Here is a 15,821-nt window from a genome sequence, read left to right as displayed (position 1 = left end):
CCTCATACCCACATGTCAACATGAAACCCTGTATCCATCCCCATGGTCCTTTGTACCTTCATGTCATCTTGATAGCCAAACACCAAGTTTAGGCATGGCTATGGGCAGACCTCAGGAGCCTTTTGGGAATGAAAGAAAATAAACTTGTAACAATCTAATACAGCTCTCACTCCTACGCACTTGATAGTGGAAAAACCTCCCACTCATTAATCTCCTATAAAAACAAACTTGTACTCAGATCTAACATCAAATAGGTAATCATTTAATAGACTCTAAACTGTCAATCAAACTGTGAACTTTGAATCACACTGAGATAATTGTAGCACTTACAACTCAGCTGAACAGTTATAATCATAACTCTTAGGGGAATGTACAACATAGATCTCTCATGAAAGTGCACAACCAGGCGCTATCGTTTCATTCTAACATGCACCAGGTGGTCTGTCAGTCAAAACAGCAGAGAGTTTTTTATCTCTTAGTGACGTCTGCAGCTGGGTTTTTGTTTTACAGTTTAAAGAGAAGAGGGTTTAAAGAAACACTTAAACAGACCCTATGCGCCCTTCAATAATTTGACATTTGCTCCATGAGTTTGTGATTTCCACACTGCAGGTTAACACCCTTGCAATAGCCAAAATGGAGTCTATTTGAACTCAGCACTAAGTTCACATTTCCCTCGTATATCAGTCCTTTCTCCGTCTACCAAAAATTTGATTCATTGGAAATGTAGGTGGGACATCCACCAGAGCCTTCTCAACTTTGTGAAAGTCTGGCCCTCAATTTCCAAAGAGTCTACAATGTCCTTATTCTTCCTCATACTTTCCTATATTGACGTTCAATTGCCAATTACAAGAATGTTCTGGTAATTGATTAACACCTTTCTGCATTTTGTTGTAGTGTTCTTCTGTATTAAATCCACTCTGCAGATTGGTGGAATCTGCATGTTTTGCAATTGTACTTCCAATTCCTGAGACCAAATAATTTAAGTAAATGATGGTAAACAATGGTTCCAGTGCTTATATAAGGCCACTTCCCATTTTTTGCCAATTTAAATGACTACCTTTCAGTCCTACTCTCTTTTTTGTTTTGTGGTCAGTCAGCTTGCTATTTATTCTGCCTCATTTCTCAATTCTCAGGATTGTTATTTAACATCAGTCAGTCCATGTGGTATAGGTACATCCACAGTGCTGTTAGGGAGGGAGTTCCAGGATTGTTATTGGGCGTCAGTCAGTCCATGTGGTGTAGGTACACCCACAGTGCTGTCAGGGAGGGAGTTCCAGGATTGTTATTGGACATCAATCAGTCCATGCGATGTAGGTACATCCAGAGTGTTGTTCGGGAGGGAGTTCCAGGATTTTGACCCTGTGACAGTGAAGGAATGGTGATTTTTTTCAAGTCAGGATGGTGAGTGGTTTGGAGGGGACCCTCCAGGTGAGGGTGTTCCCAGGTATCTGCTGCCCTTTTTCCAGATGTTAGAGGTTGTGGGTTTGAAAGGTGCTGTCTAAGGAGCCTTGGTGAGTTGCTGCAGTGCATCTTGTAGATGGTACACACGGCTGTTACTGAGCGTCGGTGGTGGAGGGAGTGAATGTTTGTGGATGGGGTGTCAATCAAGCAGGGCTGCTTTGCCCTGGATGGTGTTGAGCTTCTTGAGTGTTGGAGCTGCACCCATCCAGGCAAGTGGGGAGTATTCCATCACACTCCTGACTTGTGTCTTGTAGATGGGGGACAGGCTTTGCAGGGTCAGGAGGTGAGTTACTCTCCGCAGGATTCCCAGCCTCTAACCTGCTCTAGTAGCCACAGTATTTATATGGTTAAACCAGTTGAGTTTCTGGTCAATGGTAATCCCTAGTATGTTGATAGTGTGGGATTCAGCAATGGTAATGCCATTTGAATGTCAAGGGTGTTAATGATTTTATTTCATTTAGTAAGAAATGTCTAAAACAGTGTGGGGCCCAAATGGTGCACACTCACCAGCCCTGAAAACATTACCTGTGTAAAAGTCTACCTCATGACCTGAAAAAACGGGTTTCAACAATTCAACTTTTACATGTGTATATACGGTCACTGATACTGGCCTTTGTCAATGACTAGCTAAAAGTTTGTTTATGTGTCACAAGTAAGGCTGATATTAACACTGCAATGAAGTTCTGTGAAATTCCCCTAGTCGCCACACTCCTGTTCGGGTACACTGAGGGAGAATTTAGCACGGCCAATGCACCCTAATCAGCACGTCTTTCGGACTGTGGGAGGAAACTGGAGAACCCGGAGGAAACCCGTGCAGACTCTCACAGACAGTGACCCAAGCTGGGAATCGAACCCGGGCCCCTGGCGCTGTGAGGCAGCAGTGCTAACCACTGTGCCACTGTACTACCCAGGTTCACATTGAACCCATGCCCAAAGAAAAGGTTTCGATATTATACTGAATGCCAGAACTGTGTCAGCCCACCTTTTTTCTTTTACGGTTCAGCGCCATTTTTAATTTGAAAGTTGATTTTTTTTTGAGCTTCATTTTTAACAGGTGCTTGTGTTGCCGAGTCATTCCTTTCATTATCTAATCTGCATTCAGAATCCCACAGAAAGCAGTTTAAAGCCATTTGTGCCGGGCTGTATACCTGGTTCAGCAGCTACTAAGTACCTCTGCTAACCCCCTCCTCACCAAGCCACCAGGTTCCAGGATGGGCCTGGCTTGGGACATTCTAGTTCCTGAGGATTTTCAGGTTCCGTCTTTCCTGCACTGCACTGTATGATTCTATGATCCATGTCCAAATTGTGCACTGCGGAGCAGGCTGCATTCTTTCTGTGGTGTAAGATACTGGGCACTGAGCACCTGACAAGGGCTTTCAGAACACAACTTTGTTCACGATTGGAGTGTCCCTGCAATTTAAAATAAAATAAATGCTGCAATTAACAGATTGGGTAGCATCACATGCATGGTGGCACACTGGTTAGCATTGCTGCCTCACAGCACCAGGGACCTGGGTTCGATTCCTGGCTTGGGTTCGTGTCTGTGCGGAGTCTGCACGTTCTCCTCCGTGTCTGCGTGGGTTTCCTCCGGGTGCTCCATTTCCTCCCATGTTCTGAAAGATGTGTAGGTTCAGTGGATTGGCCATGCTAAATTGTTCCTTAGTGTCCAAAGATGTGCAGGTTAGGTGGATTGGCCATGCTAAATTGTCCCCTAGTGTCTAAAGATGTGCGGGTTAGGGGGATTGGCCATGCTAAATTGTCCCTTAGTGTTCAAAGATGTATAGGTTAGGTGGAGTGGCCATGCTAAATTGCCCCTTAGTGGCCAAAGGCAGGTTAGGTGGATTGCCTGCTCCACAGAAAGAAGTACAAGAGAATACTATTTCATTTGGAAGGAGAGTTTGAGACCATGGATGCAGAGGAACAAGGAGTTGAAACACCCAGTCTTTTACCTGCTGAAAAGTGGCATCTCGGCCTTTTGGTTAAGATGCAAATGAGATCAAGCCTTGGAGGAGGAGCTATACCTACTCCAATCAGCTTGGATCATATAGATCAAGCCCAAGACAGGAGGTGAGAGCCCTGACTTGTCAGCTTGGATCAGGAATGTCTCAACTTGTTGAGACTCTGAATTGGACTTGATTGGATTGAATTGGAAGAAAAACGAAAAAAACATACCCCCTCAAACTTTTTCCAATCTAGTGAAAGAAGGGATATGCTCGGATCAGTTAGAGGCGCAATGCAGTCTACTCTACTCATGGATCTGCAAAGTTTGCAAATTCCTCTTTGCTTGAGTCATTCAAAAGTGCTGGTGTTAGGTGGCCTATAACCCCCTGCTACACTTGGAATCTTTTGCAGCCACCAGTGTAAATCCAGGATATTTGGGACTAAAGCTATGTCCATGCACAACCATGCTTTGTAAGATTACGAAATCACTTGTGCCTGAATTTCCTGAACTGAAGTGAATGGAAGGCTTGTTATGACCATCGATAAGGGCTTCATGGAATTCCACCAACTGTTGTGGTTCCTCAGAGCATTACCCTGGGTCTCTGGATTACTAGTGCAGTGATAATACCATGATGCCAACACTGCCCAGCATGACTGAGAAGTGTTTCTAGTCCTTGGGGGTGAATTTTGCCGTTTGAAGGAAATCCCATCCGAGAGACGGACAACGGAAAGGTCCATTGACCCCGGGTGGGATTTTCCTGTTTCTGGGTGAGCGTGGCCAGAAAATCCCGTCTCTGGTCTGTAAAGCCTTAATTTTAATTTGCTGTGTGGCTTGTGACAGAATTGACCACAGCAGCTGGTTCTGACAAAAGCCCTTTGAAATCATAGCCTCTGGGATCACTGGATGAGCATCTGGCTGATTTTAAACATCCACCCTACTAAGCTTCTGCGGGTTGGTCATGATTAAAGCTGGCTCCTCAATGTCAACCTAGTGGGTGAATTAATCTGTTCTACAAAACATCTAATTGTTTTCTGACCAAAGAATCCAATCTGGAATAATATCTCTGCCATTTTAGAGCCTCAAAATGCACCCGCTGAGGTGGATGGAATAAACCTGGAAGAGATTCGTGAATTTGCAAAGAATTTTAAGATACGTCGACTGTCTCTTGGACTGACGCAGACACAGGTTGGACAGGCACTGAGTGCTGCAGAGGGACCAGCATACAGCCAGTCAGCCATCTGCAGGTAACACTACCACCAAGATGGTATTTCCAAATAAGCAGGGGTAGGAGAAGTAATACTTAATAGCTTAAGTGTCTTGCAAAATAATTTCCGTGCAAGATTATGTCAAGTTGGAAGTCTGGAATGGAACCAAAAAATATGCAGCAGCTCAGAAAACAAGGGAAAGATTAACTTTTCAGTTGGGTTCCTTCAACAGAACTGAGATATTTTAAAATTAAATAACTTCCTATAAGCCACTTTTAAGCAGCTGATGAGGTCTTTTCCAAGCAGTGCAGAGCAGTCAATGTTAAGCTTCACTTTCTCTATATTTGGTATCTGCTAAGAGACCTTTTGACCTCTTAATTCACTTGTTTAAACCAATAGGTAGCTGAAACACAAAGGCAAATGACACCTCTAGTTTGATTTCTGGGACAAGATTTTCCCTGCGGACTTCTGAACCCTGTCATCAGGCTCAGGTAGAGGCAGAAGCCCAACAGGCATCTGGTTGTGATTTCCCTGAATCGATCAGTTAAAGGCCAGAGAGTGGACTTGCCATCCAAATGAGGATGCGTGGGTTCTCTAAGCTGGAGGGCTTTCCAACTTGGAAGCAGCAGCAAGATGCCAAGACTGGAAAATGAGGGAGAGGGCATCCCAAATTTGACATTTAAAATAAAAGGGAGTTCAAGCAGCCAAGCCACCATTGTGGTGGGAGTTCCCCTCCACACGGTGGCCTGCAGCTGAAGCCACATGGATGACCTCTGAGCCTACCTGGAGTAATGGTGTCTGCTGCCTCCAGACAGCTAAATTGTCCCCTGACATCTCCAGGGATCACTGGCAAATCCCAATCAGCCTCTTGACAAGTGGCCATTAATGAGATGAATTGACTGCCAGCTGCTTCCAGGGACGAAAGCTCACCACCCATCCTGCCTCTGAAAAAATAACCTGGGCTGGGATGACATCAAGGAACCTCTGGCCCAAGTGGTCTGTGCTGGGCTAATCTTTGTTGTTGCTGTTGGCTTCAACACCCCAAATTTGCGAGAAGAATTGTTCTGGCTTCTTGTTTCTGATTCCTGTCTGACAACGCAGCTCTGAGAGAATCTAATAGTTTGCAGACACTCACTGGGATCAGGTAAAAAAAATGACCACCTGAGTGAGGTAGAGAAAAGTAACCACAATGCAAGAACAAGGAAAGGGAAGGATGGAAAAAGCTTGTTTTGTTTGCAAGGGCGGCATGGTGGCACAGTGGTTAGCACTGTAAACCTGAGATATGAGCAACACCAGCAAGATCAGCATTGTGAATTGCCCTCAGAAGGTGGCAGGGAATTGTAATGAATTTAAATAGTGGCTTGCTCAGCTATTTCACAGGGTAGTTGAGAGTCAGCCACATTGCTGTGGGCCTCCAGACCATATAAGGACAGTAGATTTCTTTTCCTAAAGGACATTAGTGAATCAGATTTTTTTTTACATCTGTTTTATGGTCATCTTTGCTGAGACTAAGGATGGAATTCTCCCATTTGCAATGGCAGGCAGCACCTATCCCGCTGGCCAGAATGGCAGGGCCCTGCACCAGATTTAGCACTTGGGGCCTCATTAGTTTGTCTGCCCACTAAAGGGCCCTACCTGACCCTCCTGACACACCCGGATCCCAGAGGGGAAGAAAAAGCAGCCTCAAGGAGAAGGCAGTACTGATTTTCAATGGTAGGTCCCTTGAGGACCTTACTTGGGGGAGCCCAAGCCCACCAGTGTGTCCTCTACCCCAGGGATGGCTCAAAGAAGCACACGGAACTATCCAGCTCTCTGGTACTCGGAGGGAGACCAGTCACCTGCTCAGTCCCAGAGACACGGACAGTCCAGCTCCCTGGCTCTCGGAGAGACACCAGTCACCTGCTCAGTCCCAGAGCCACGGACAGTCCAGCTCCCTGGCTCTCGGAGAGACACCAGTCACCTGCTCAGTCCCAGAGACACGGACAGTCCAGCTCCCTGGCTCTCGGAAAGACACCAGTCACCTGCTCAGTCCTGATCACACAGACAGTCCAGCTCTCTGGCTCTCGGAGAGACACCAGTCACCTGCTCAGTCCTGATCACACAGACAGTCCAGCTCCCTGGCTCTCGGAGAGACACCAGTCACCTGCTCAGTCCCAGAGACACGGACAGTCCAGCTCCCTGGCTCTCGGAGAGACACCAGTCACCTGCTCAGTCCTGATCACACAGACAGTCCAGCTCCCTGGCTCTCGGAGAGACACCAGTCACCTGCTCAGTCCCAGAGACACGGACAGTCCAGCTCTCTGGCTCTCGGAGAGACACCAGTCACCTGCTCAGTCCCAGAGACACGGACAGTCCAGCTCCCTGGCACTCGGAGAGACACCAGTCACCTGCTCAGTCCTGATCACACGGACAGTCCAGCTCCCTGGCACTCGGAGAGACACCAGTCACCTGCTCAGTCCTGATCACACGGACAGTCCAGCTCTCTGGCACTCGGAGAGACACCAGTCACCTGCTCAGTCCCAATCAGATGATGAACCTCTGGAAGTGACTGCGAGATCACTGTACAATGGCCACTCCCACCAACACTTTAATAGATGCATCTGCAACAGTCAGACTGGTAAGAATGACCTTTCTACTGGGTCCCTCACACCTTAAAAAGTCTGACAACACCAGGTTTAAGTCCAACGCCGGCATATCCACATCCCTCACACCTGCCACACGCCCAGTTTGGCAGATGTATCCTTGAGAGCCTGCCCAGCTCTGTCTTGTGGTGCCATTGAGCCACACTTGTCTCCCACCTAGAGTGCACCCTTCTCACAAGTGGTGTTCAACATTGAGGGGCACTGATCTGTCAGTTAAATCTATTGTTTGACTAATCTGTGGACAGCTCCCCCATTTTTGCTACCAATCCTCCGATGTTACTGAGGAGGATGTTGTTGAATTGACTGTGAAAGAGCCGGCAGGGTGTGGTTGCTGATGAAAGTTGTCTGGTGGACTGAAGTGCATTTGTTTCAATGCAAGAAGTGTAACATGTGAGGCAGATGAACTCAGAGCTTGGATTAGTATTTGGAACTATGATGTTGTTGCCATTACAGAGACTTGGTTAAGGGAAGGACAGGATTGGCAGCTTAATATTCCAGGATACAGATGTTTCAGGTGGGATAGAGAGGGATGTAAAAGGGGTGGGGGAGTTGCACTAATGGTTAAGGAGAATAGCACAGCTGTACTGTGGGAGGAGGACATCTCGGAGGGCTCATACAGCGAGGTAATATGGGTAGGGCTCAGGAATAGGAAGGGTGTAGTCACAGTGTTGGGGGTTTACTATAGGCCACCCAACAGCCAGCAGCAGATAGAGAAATAGATATGTAGGTAGATTTTGGCAAGGTGTAAAAGTAACAGGGTTGTTGTGGTGGGAGATTTTAACTTCCCCTATATTGACTGGTACTCAGTAGATGAAGGGGCAGTGCTCCGAAGGCTCGTGCTACCAAATAAACCTGTTGGACTTTAACCTGGTGTTCTGAGACTTCTTCTCATGATCTTATACACCTCTATAAGATCTTCCCTCAACCTCCTATGCTCCAAAGAGAAAGGTCCTAGCCTGTCCAATCTCTCCCCATAACTCAGTCTCTTCAGTCCTGACAACATCCTTGTAAATCTCTTCTGCACTCTCTCCAATTTAATAACATCTTTCCAATAGCAAGGCGACCAAAACTGAACACAATACTCCAGGTGCAGCCTCACCAGCATCCTATACAACTGGAGGAAAGCAAAAAAAAACCCCAGTACAATTGAGCTCAGCTGAATGGACTATTCTATGTGGCATGATAAGAGGTCTCACAACACCAGGTTAATGTCGAACAGGTTTATTGGGCAGCACGAGCTTTCAGAGAGCTGCTCCTTCATCACCTGAGACTTCTTACTATTGTTAAGTGCTGATGGTCTTTTCCCTTGTCTAACCTGGTTAAGTTATCAGATGTTTTGTAGCACTGAGATATCATCGCCTGCTGTGTTGTTCTTCCTTGTGCCCATGTCTGTTCCACAGAAACACTGCAGCCCTGTTTTGCCTAACTTCCACAGCTTGCTTGCCAGACTTCTTATGCCCTTTGCACATGTCACTGACATTTTCAGGTGACATCATTTACAATGGAGCTCCAAAACAGAATATATCCTATTCCCTGGATAAATCTGTTACAGCTTACCCTCCGATTTCAGCTTCTCTGCCATATTCTCTCTATGGGCTGCCATTAGCAGCCTTTTCCCTGGTTTCTGTAGCTATGACTCACCTTTCATTCCCTCACCCTGTAGTACAAATATCTTCCACTTTCTATGCCTTTTAGCTTTGAAAAAGGGTCATCTGGACTCGAAATGTCAGCGCTTTTCTCCCCTTACAGATGCTGCCAGACCTGCTAAGATTTTCCAGCATTTTCTCTTTTTGGTACACCCTATTCCCTTTAGGTTGTTGCAGGCTTTTAATTACTGCAGCCAATAAATAAGTTTCCGCTGCCTAAAAGCAAGCTATCTCCCAATCAAACAAAGACTACTCTGCAGAGCAGATTGATGACATTATCTGCAGTGGCAAACCTGCAAGTGCTGGTGGCCTGCCTTAACCATGCAAATTAACCCATTCACACAATTTGTGATCGGTTCTGGTTCTAGGCTGGAGTGGGTAATGATCCTGTTCTGTGAACCCCAAAAGTCTTTGGAAAAGCTTTAAAGATATTTCACTGCATTGGCTGCCTTTACTAAACGCTGAACGGGAGAGAGCTAAGAAGTCCCTGGCAAAAATGAAGAGGCGCTGAATCTGCAGACAGTTAATGGAAGCCCATCTCCAACCCAACCCTTCTCTCTGAATCTTGCTGAGATGGAGGTGCTGCTACATGAGATGGTTAAAGTAAAGGACTCACTTGATGAAGGAGCAGCGCTCTGAAAGCTTGTGATACCATATAAACCTGTTGGACTTTAACCTGGCATTGTGAGACTTCTTACAGTGCCCACCCCAGTCCAACACCAGCATCTCTAGAGGTGGTTAAAATTGACTAGTTACAGTGTAAAAGAGGCCATTCAGTCCACTGTGTTAACGCTGCCCCTGTTGTGCTCAAGGTGCCTTCAACTTATGCCTGTGAGTGTTGCATCTTGGTGCCCGCCCTCACTGGCAGTGGCATCGGAGGCAGTCTGCTGACTTTGCAGTTGTGGTCGCCGTGATGACCTTGGCGGTCATCCTCTGGCTGCTGGAACCTGAGTTGGCTGCACATGGGAGAGTGCTTCCAGCCACTTGGCTGCACACTCAGCAGTCGTGGCATCATCAGATGCAAGTGCCACTGGCAGAGGGTGAAGAATGTCGGGAGCACCTGAGACAACAGGCAGCTTGTCCGCCAGTGTGTGGTATTTTTAGACTTTCCTGATCACCATTGATGGATGGGCATCATGGTACCTTGCCCATCTTTCGCACTGGTACTGACCTCCTGAGGTCATTACCTGTATGATGGTGAGCAGGTTCAAACACAATCTCAGGAACCCCTGATTCTGCTCCTGGAGCTGCTCCCCATGACAGTTGTTGCACTCTCCATTGCGGAGGCCATATGCTCGGTGTTAAGGGTCAACACAGTTCTCGTGCTCCACATGGACTCCTCCACCACAGAGACCATGGCACACAGATCCTCATGAATCACTGCCAGATCTCCCCACACATTCCACTGGAAATCCAGTCTCTGCCATCTCATTGACAATGCTAGAGTCTCATCATGTGCCTCAGAATCAGCACGGTTCTGGTCTCCAGCAGTCAGAGACATACAGCACAGAAACAGGCCCTTCGGCCCATCATGTATATACCAGCCATCAAATTCAATCTATACTAATCCCATTAACCAGTAATTGGTCCATAGCCGACTAAGCCTTGGCAATTTAAGTGCAGGTCCAGATGCTGCTTAAATGTTGCGGGAGCAGCTGCCTCCATCACCCTCTCTGGCAGCATCTTCCATATTCCCACCACCTTCTGGGTGAAAAATTCTTCCTAAAATCCTCTCTCAACCACTTACTCCCCACTTTAAACCTCTGCCCTTTGGTCTTAGATACTTCTGCCATGAGGAAAAGATTCTTACGATCTACCCTCACCATAATTTTGTACCTCTATCAGATCCCCTCCTCAGCCTACACCACATGGACTGACTGATGTCCAATAACAATCCTGGAACTCCCTCCCTAACAGCACTGTGGGTGTACCTACACCACATGGACTGACTGATGTCCAATAACGATCCTGGAACTCCCTCCCTAACAGCACTGTGGGTGTACCTACACCACATGGACTGGCTGATGTCCAATAACAATCCTGGAACTCCCTCCCTAACAGCGCTGTGGGTGTACCTACACCACATGGACTGGCTGATGTCCGATAACGATCCTGGAACTCCCTCCCTAACAGCACTGTGGGTGTACCTACACCACAGGGACTGACTGACGTCTGATAACGATCCTGGAACTCCCTCCCTAACAGCACTGTGGGTGTACCTACACCACATGGACTGACTGATATCCAATAACAATCCTGGAACTCCCTCTCTAACAGCACTGTGGGTGTACCAACGGCACTGTGGGTGTACCTACACCACACGGACTGACTGATGTCCAATAACAATCCTGGAACTCCCTCCCTAACAGCACTGTGGGTGTACCTACACCACATGGACTGACTGATGTCCAATAACAATCCTGGAACTCCCTCCCTAACAGCACTGTGGGTGTACCTACACCACACGGACTGACTGATGTCCAATAACAATCCCGGAACTCTCTTCCTAACAGCACTGTGGGTGGTCAGCAGCGGTTCAAGAAGGCAGGTCAGCACCTTCTTCAGAGCAATTAGGGAGGGGTAATAAGTGCTGGCCAAGCCAGTGACGTCCACATCTTTTGAACAAATAATGAAGAGAACCATTTCCTTACTGCGCTAAATTCCCTCCCGCACCAAATGCCCTGAGTTAAGCAGGTACGCTGTTGCAGCAGTACTCCTTCAAGCTGGACTTCATGTTACTAATTTTGTGCGTAAGCAAAACTTCCTGTCATAAGCAGTGTGGCTGTTCCAAGGCCCCAGTAGCCTTGCTGTCTGTCACTGGATGGTTTTGCCCCTATAGAGCACTTTAACATTTGCTGTCCTTGCAGCATCTCCGGGACTGTCTCACTCCTAGCACACAGTGAAGGCAGTTCCCCACAGGTAGGTATATTGTGTCTGCAGATACAAGTGATCGTACTGTGGGTGTTGTGACGAATCAGGTCTTGATCACCTTGTCATGCAGTATCTCTGAAGGTACGACAGACTGTGACTGAAGCGCTCTTGAAGAACTAAAGGTTCGTTAGACCTTTACTGATAGCAAGACTGTTATCACAGCCTTGAGTGTTGGAGCCTCTTGCTAATCGCAGGGTGGTGCACCCCGACCCTCAGTGAGTATGTGAGAAGTGCTTGCTAAATACCTTTGTGCAGCCTGACCAATCTGAAAGCTCTGTGGTGGTTCTTTGTCCCCATCCTTAAAGCTCACATATACTAACATTTCCATTGGGACTAATTGAACAAGAAGAAATAAAGCTGTTATGAAGGAAGACTGAATTAACAAAAGAAGAAAATATGTGCACAAAATACCAAAAGCTGTTTAATTATACCTTTCCCTTCAAATGAACTTTTACCTTTATTTGATCCTCTGGCAATCCTGGCCAGCCATTGTGTGTGGGTGTAATTTGGCAGTGGTGCCTGGCGTTTAGGAGGCATTCCCATCATTCCTGCCCCAGTTGCATATTATCACATAGCATCCATCATTTGTCTCTAAGAAATACAGATCATTTGCACGTAGAATGGAAACTCAGAACCCTTTACCTTCTCCATTGCAATCAGGAATCAATGAACACCAATTGTTGCTGCCACCTTTGTCTCCCAAGAGCTGTAGTGATCTTCAGAAGGCATCGTGATGGTTTGGAGCTATAACTGCTTTTCGTAGGGCAGTTGGTTCACATTCAGATTGTCCTCTGTGTTGAGTTACTGATCTTATCAATGCTGATTCGGAGAGACACAGAATGGATGCCAGGTCTTGCTCACTTGTTACTGGGTGTGGTTTTGTTCTCTTTCTAGTGGCTGGTTTCAGAGTAGTATTGGTGAATTTCTTTCCATTCACGGGGTGTGGGTGTCACTGGTTAGGAGAGCATTAATTGCCCTTGAAAAGTTGGGCAGTGAGCCACCTCCTTGAATCTATCAGAGTGTCTCGCTCAGCCATTTGAGAGGGCAGTTAAGAGTCAACCCCATTGCCATGGCAAGACCCACAAATAGGCAGCAAACTTCCTTTGTTGCAGAACATTAGTAAATTGTTTTCTTTGTAACAATCCAATAGTTTCATGCTCATTTATTATTAAATCAACCAAATTTAAATTTCTCAGCCTCCACAGGGGATTGAACTCCTGACTCATTTTAGGCCTCTAGATTACTAGTTTAATCACAATGCCACCATTCTTCTAAAGACTTTCTCCATGCCCACCACTCCACTGGAGCTTTATTTCAAATGTTGTTTCCAAGTCTGTGAAGTGCAACAGCTTTCTGACTTAATGGTGGGAGCACTACCTACTGAACCACAAATGCAAAGGGGGAAATGAAGAAATATTTGACAAGGTGAGACAGCTTTGGGCTGAGGCAAATCTCAGATAACAGACTATAAGCCAAAATTACTCAACTCAACTTTTGTTTGCTTATAGCACACTCTTGAAAAAAATTCCATCAAAATTGTCCAGTAGCTATAATACATTGAACTCCAGATTGGAAAAAAATGCAAATTCTATAGTCAAGGTGACACTAACTGGTTTGGAGTTTCTAAAAGTGCCAATTTTGCTAAATTGTCGAAGGTAAGAATTGTGAATCACTCACACGTCTTTTGCCATGCTAAAGTGATATCTAAAGGCTACCGTTGAATTATGCCAACCTGGGGGTATGTTCAGCTGCTTCCTGAGCTCCAGATAATCTAAACAGGAAAAGAACATTTGAGTATTGACATTTCTTCAGTTGTGTGTAGGCCGACAATTATAGCACAGTTTTGTGTCCTGTTAGGTTTGAGAAATTGGACATCACTCCTAAAAGTGCACAGAAGATCAAACCAGTTCTAGAAAGATGGCTGACAGAAGCAGAAATACGCCACCGTGCGGGCATACAGAACCTCACTGAGTTCGTTGGTAGTGAGCCGTCAAAGAAACGCAAGCGGCGCACATCTTTCACACCACAGGCCCTGGAAATCCTTAACGCTCACTTTGAGAAAAACACACATCCCACAGGTCAGGAAATGACAGAGATAGCCGAGCAGCTGAACTACGACCGAGAGGTGGTTAGGGTGTGGTTCTGCAACAAGAGGCAGACTTTAAAAAACACCATCAAGCGACTACAGCAGAATGACTCGACGGGAACAGGTTCAGTCGAACAGTTATCGGACCCCACAGTAAACGTTACTGCTGGAACAGGCTGACCTGCAGGAGGTTCGTTCAGTGAGTCATTCCAACGTTTATAAATAGCACTATGAGAATCATTTAGAGGGTAAGGACCAAGCAGAAAAAGTAGACTCTGATCACTGCATCCATCCTGTCTACTAAGGCACGTTGTCGCTATGTAGCTGGAGCCATTATAGCTAATTACAATAGAACGTAAACTGCTACATAATTATTTTTGTAGCACCCACAGTCTTTCAGGTCATACATCACAATCAGTTGTCATACCCTACTTCTTGTGTCATGTCACTTGGACTCTTATACCTATCAGCAAGAAACTGCAACTGTTCAGATCTTACCTTGAGGATATATACCCTATAAAATAATACATTGGAGTATGTGTCTCTCCAGCTTTCCCAAGGGCTCAGCAATTTTATCCTGTGAATAGCCGATTCATTTAGACCAGCTTTAATCTTTAATCTGTGCCAGGTTACCTGACGTCAAGCAAGACAGCTGTAAGAGGGCACTACAATGAGCCTGAGAATCCTGGAGTTGAACGTGGCTCTTTCACTGTACAAAGATGCATGCTAGAAGTGTGCACGTTTAGAGTCAGGTTCACACAGAGGGTGGTGAGTGTCTGGAACAAGCTGCCAGAGGTCGTAGTAGAGGCGGGTACAATTTTGTCTTTTAAAAAGCATTTAGACAGTTACATGGGTACGATGGGTATAGAGAGATACAGGCTAAATCCGGACAATTGGAACTAGCTTCGGAGTTTAAAAAAAAGTGGCATGGTCAAGTTGGACTGAAGGGCCTGTTTCCATGCTGTAAACCTCTGACTATGACTAGGTGAGGTACTAGGTGAGCTGTGATTGTGTAGAATATTGAGAATCAGGCCAGGACAATATTAATGGTGGTGAATGCCGTACTACGGTGAGACAGGAGGCACATGTCCGTCTATATATTGAGGTCCTGCTGTGATTTTAACTGGTGCTCCATGAGTTGCACACGGATTGGCAAGATTGCTAAGGTGACTCTGACAGGACTGAATGAAGAGAGAGCGAGAGCACCAGCAGTGAAAGGGGAATATGTGCAGTAGGCCTTACCCACCTCGGAGGCTTTTCAGACTGAGCTTCCTTGACCATTCTGAGGAACGATGGTTCAGGATACTCATATTGTCTCACTGCATGGTGAGAATGATCTGATTCTGGCCCAGCTATCCTGCCAAGATGCCAACATGGTGTGCTAATCTCTGTGCTGGTACCTGTCACACATGTATCATGTGACAGTTGATCTTCAGAATGGATACTCTCCTCCAAGCAGTCTTCATTTTCTGAAACTGGGGCTCGTGATGCTGATATGAGGTCGCTAGGAGGAGGTAAATATTTAGTAAGAAAGCGTAAGTGTCCATATGAATCACCTTACTGGCTGAAATGTTTAAATAGCTGAAGGTCGAGTTGGTTGTGTAAATTGAAATCAGCCACTTTGTTCTGTGGAACTGCTAACCTTAGCATCACAATGCTGAGCAAGTTGTTGGCTCCACATATTAAGGTCCTTCTCATCTGCCAGACTCACTTCAATAAAATCTGGGTTCTCAAGGTTGGTGTAGGCCTTGAATTCTCTGTATTCTCTGGAGTGGGGGATATTAGTGGCTAGTGAGCATGTTTGCTTCCCTTTGAAGGTAGTGCAGGAAGTGAAAGGGAGAATCAGAAGATTTCATTAGAGTGGGGATACTGGCCACTGTATGTAAATTAGCTGCCTCATTTTCCTGC

General features: G+C 46.2%; 1 protein-coding gene across 1 annotated transcript in view; it reads left to right on the top strand.

Annotated features, from left to right (window-relative positions):
- pou6f1 (POU class 6 homeobox 1) overlaps positions 1–14,144 on the top strand; it is a 129,243-nt gene extending 115,099 nt beyond the window's left edge. Inside the window, exons 10-11 of the mRNA XM_080217969.1 lie at positions 4,479–4,647; positions 13,685–14,144. Coding sequence (XP_080074095.1) covers positions 4,479–4,647; positions 13,685–14,093 — 578 coding nt within the window. The 3' untranslated portion in view covers positions 14,094–14,144. The remainder of the gene's footprint in view (positions 1–4,478; positions 4,648–13,684) is intronic.
- Positions 14,145–15,821: the final 1,677 nt, after the last annotated feature.

Source organism: Carcharhinus amblyrhynchos, chromosome X, assembly GCF_965287045.1.
Source record: "Carcharhinus amblyrhynchos chromosome X, sCarAmb.v2.hapA, whole genome shotgun sequence".
In the NCBI taxonomy this organism is placed as follows: domain Eukaryota; kingdom Metazoa; phylum Chordata; class Chondrichthyes; order Carcharhiniformes; family Carcharhinidae; genus Carcharhinus; species Carcharhinus amblyrhynchos.
The sequence above is the reverse complement of the archived record's forward strand: the minus strand, read 5'-3'. Positions and strand labels throughout refer to the sequence as shown.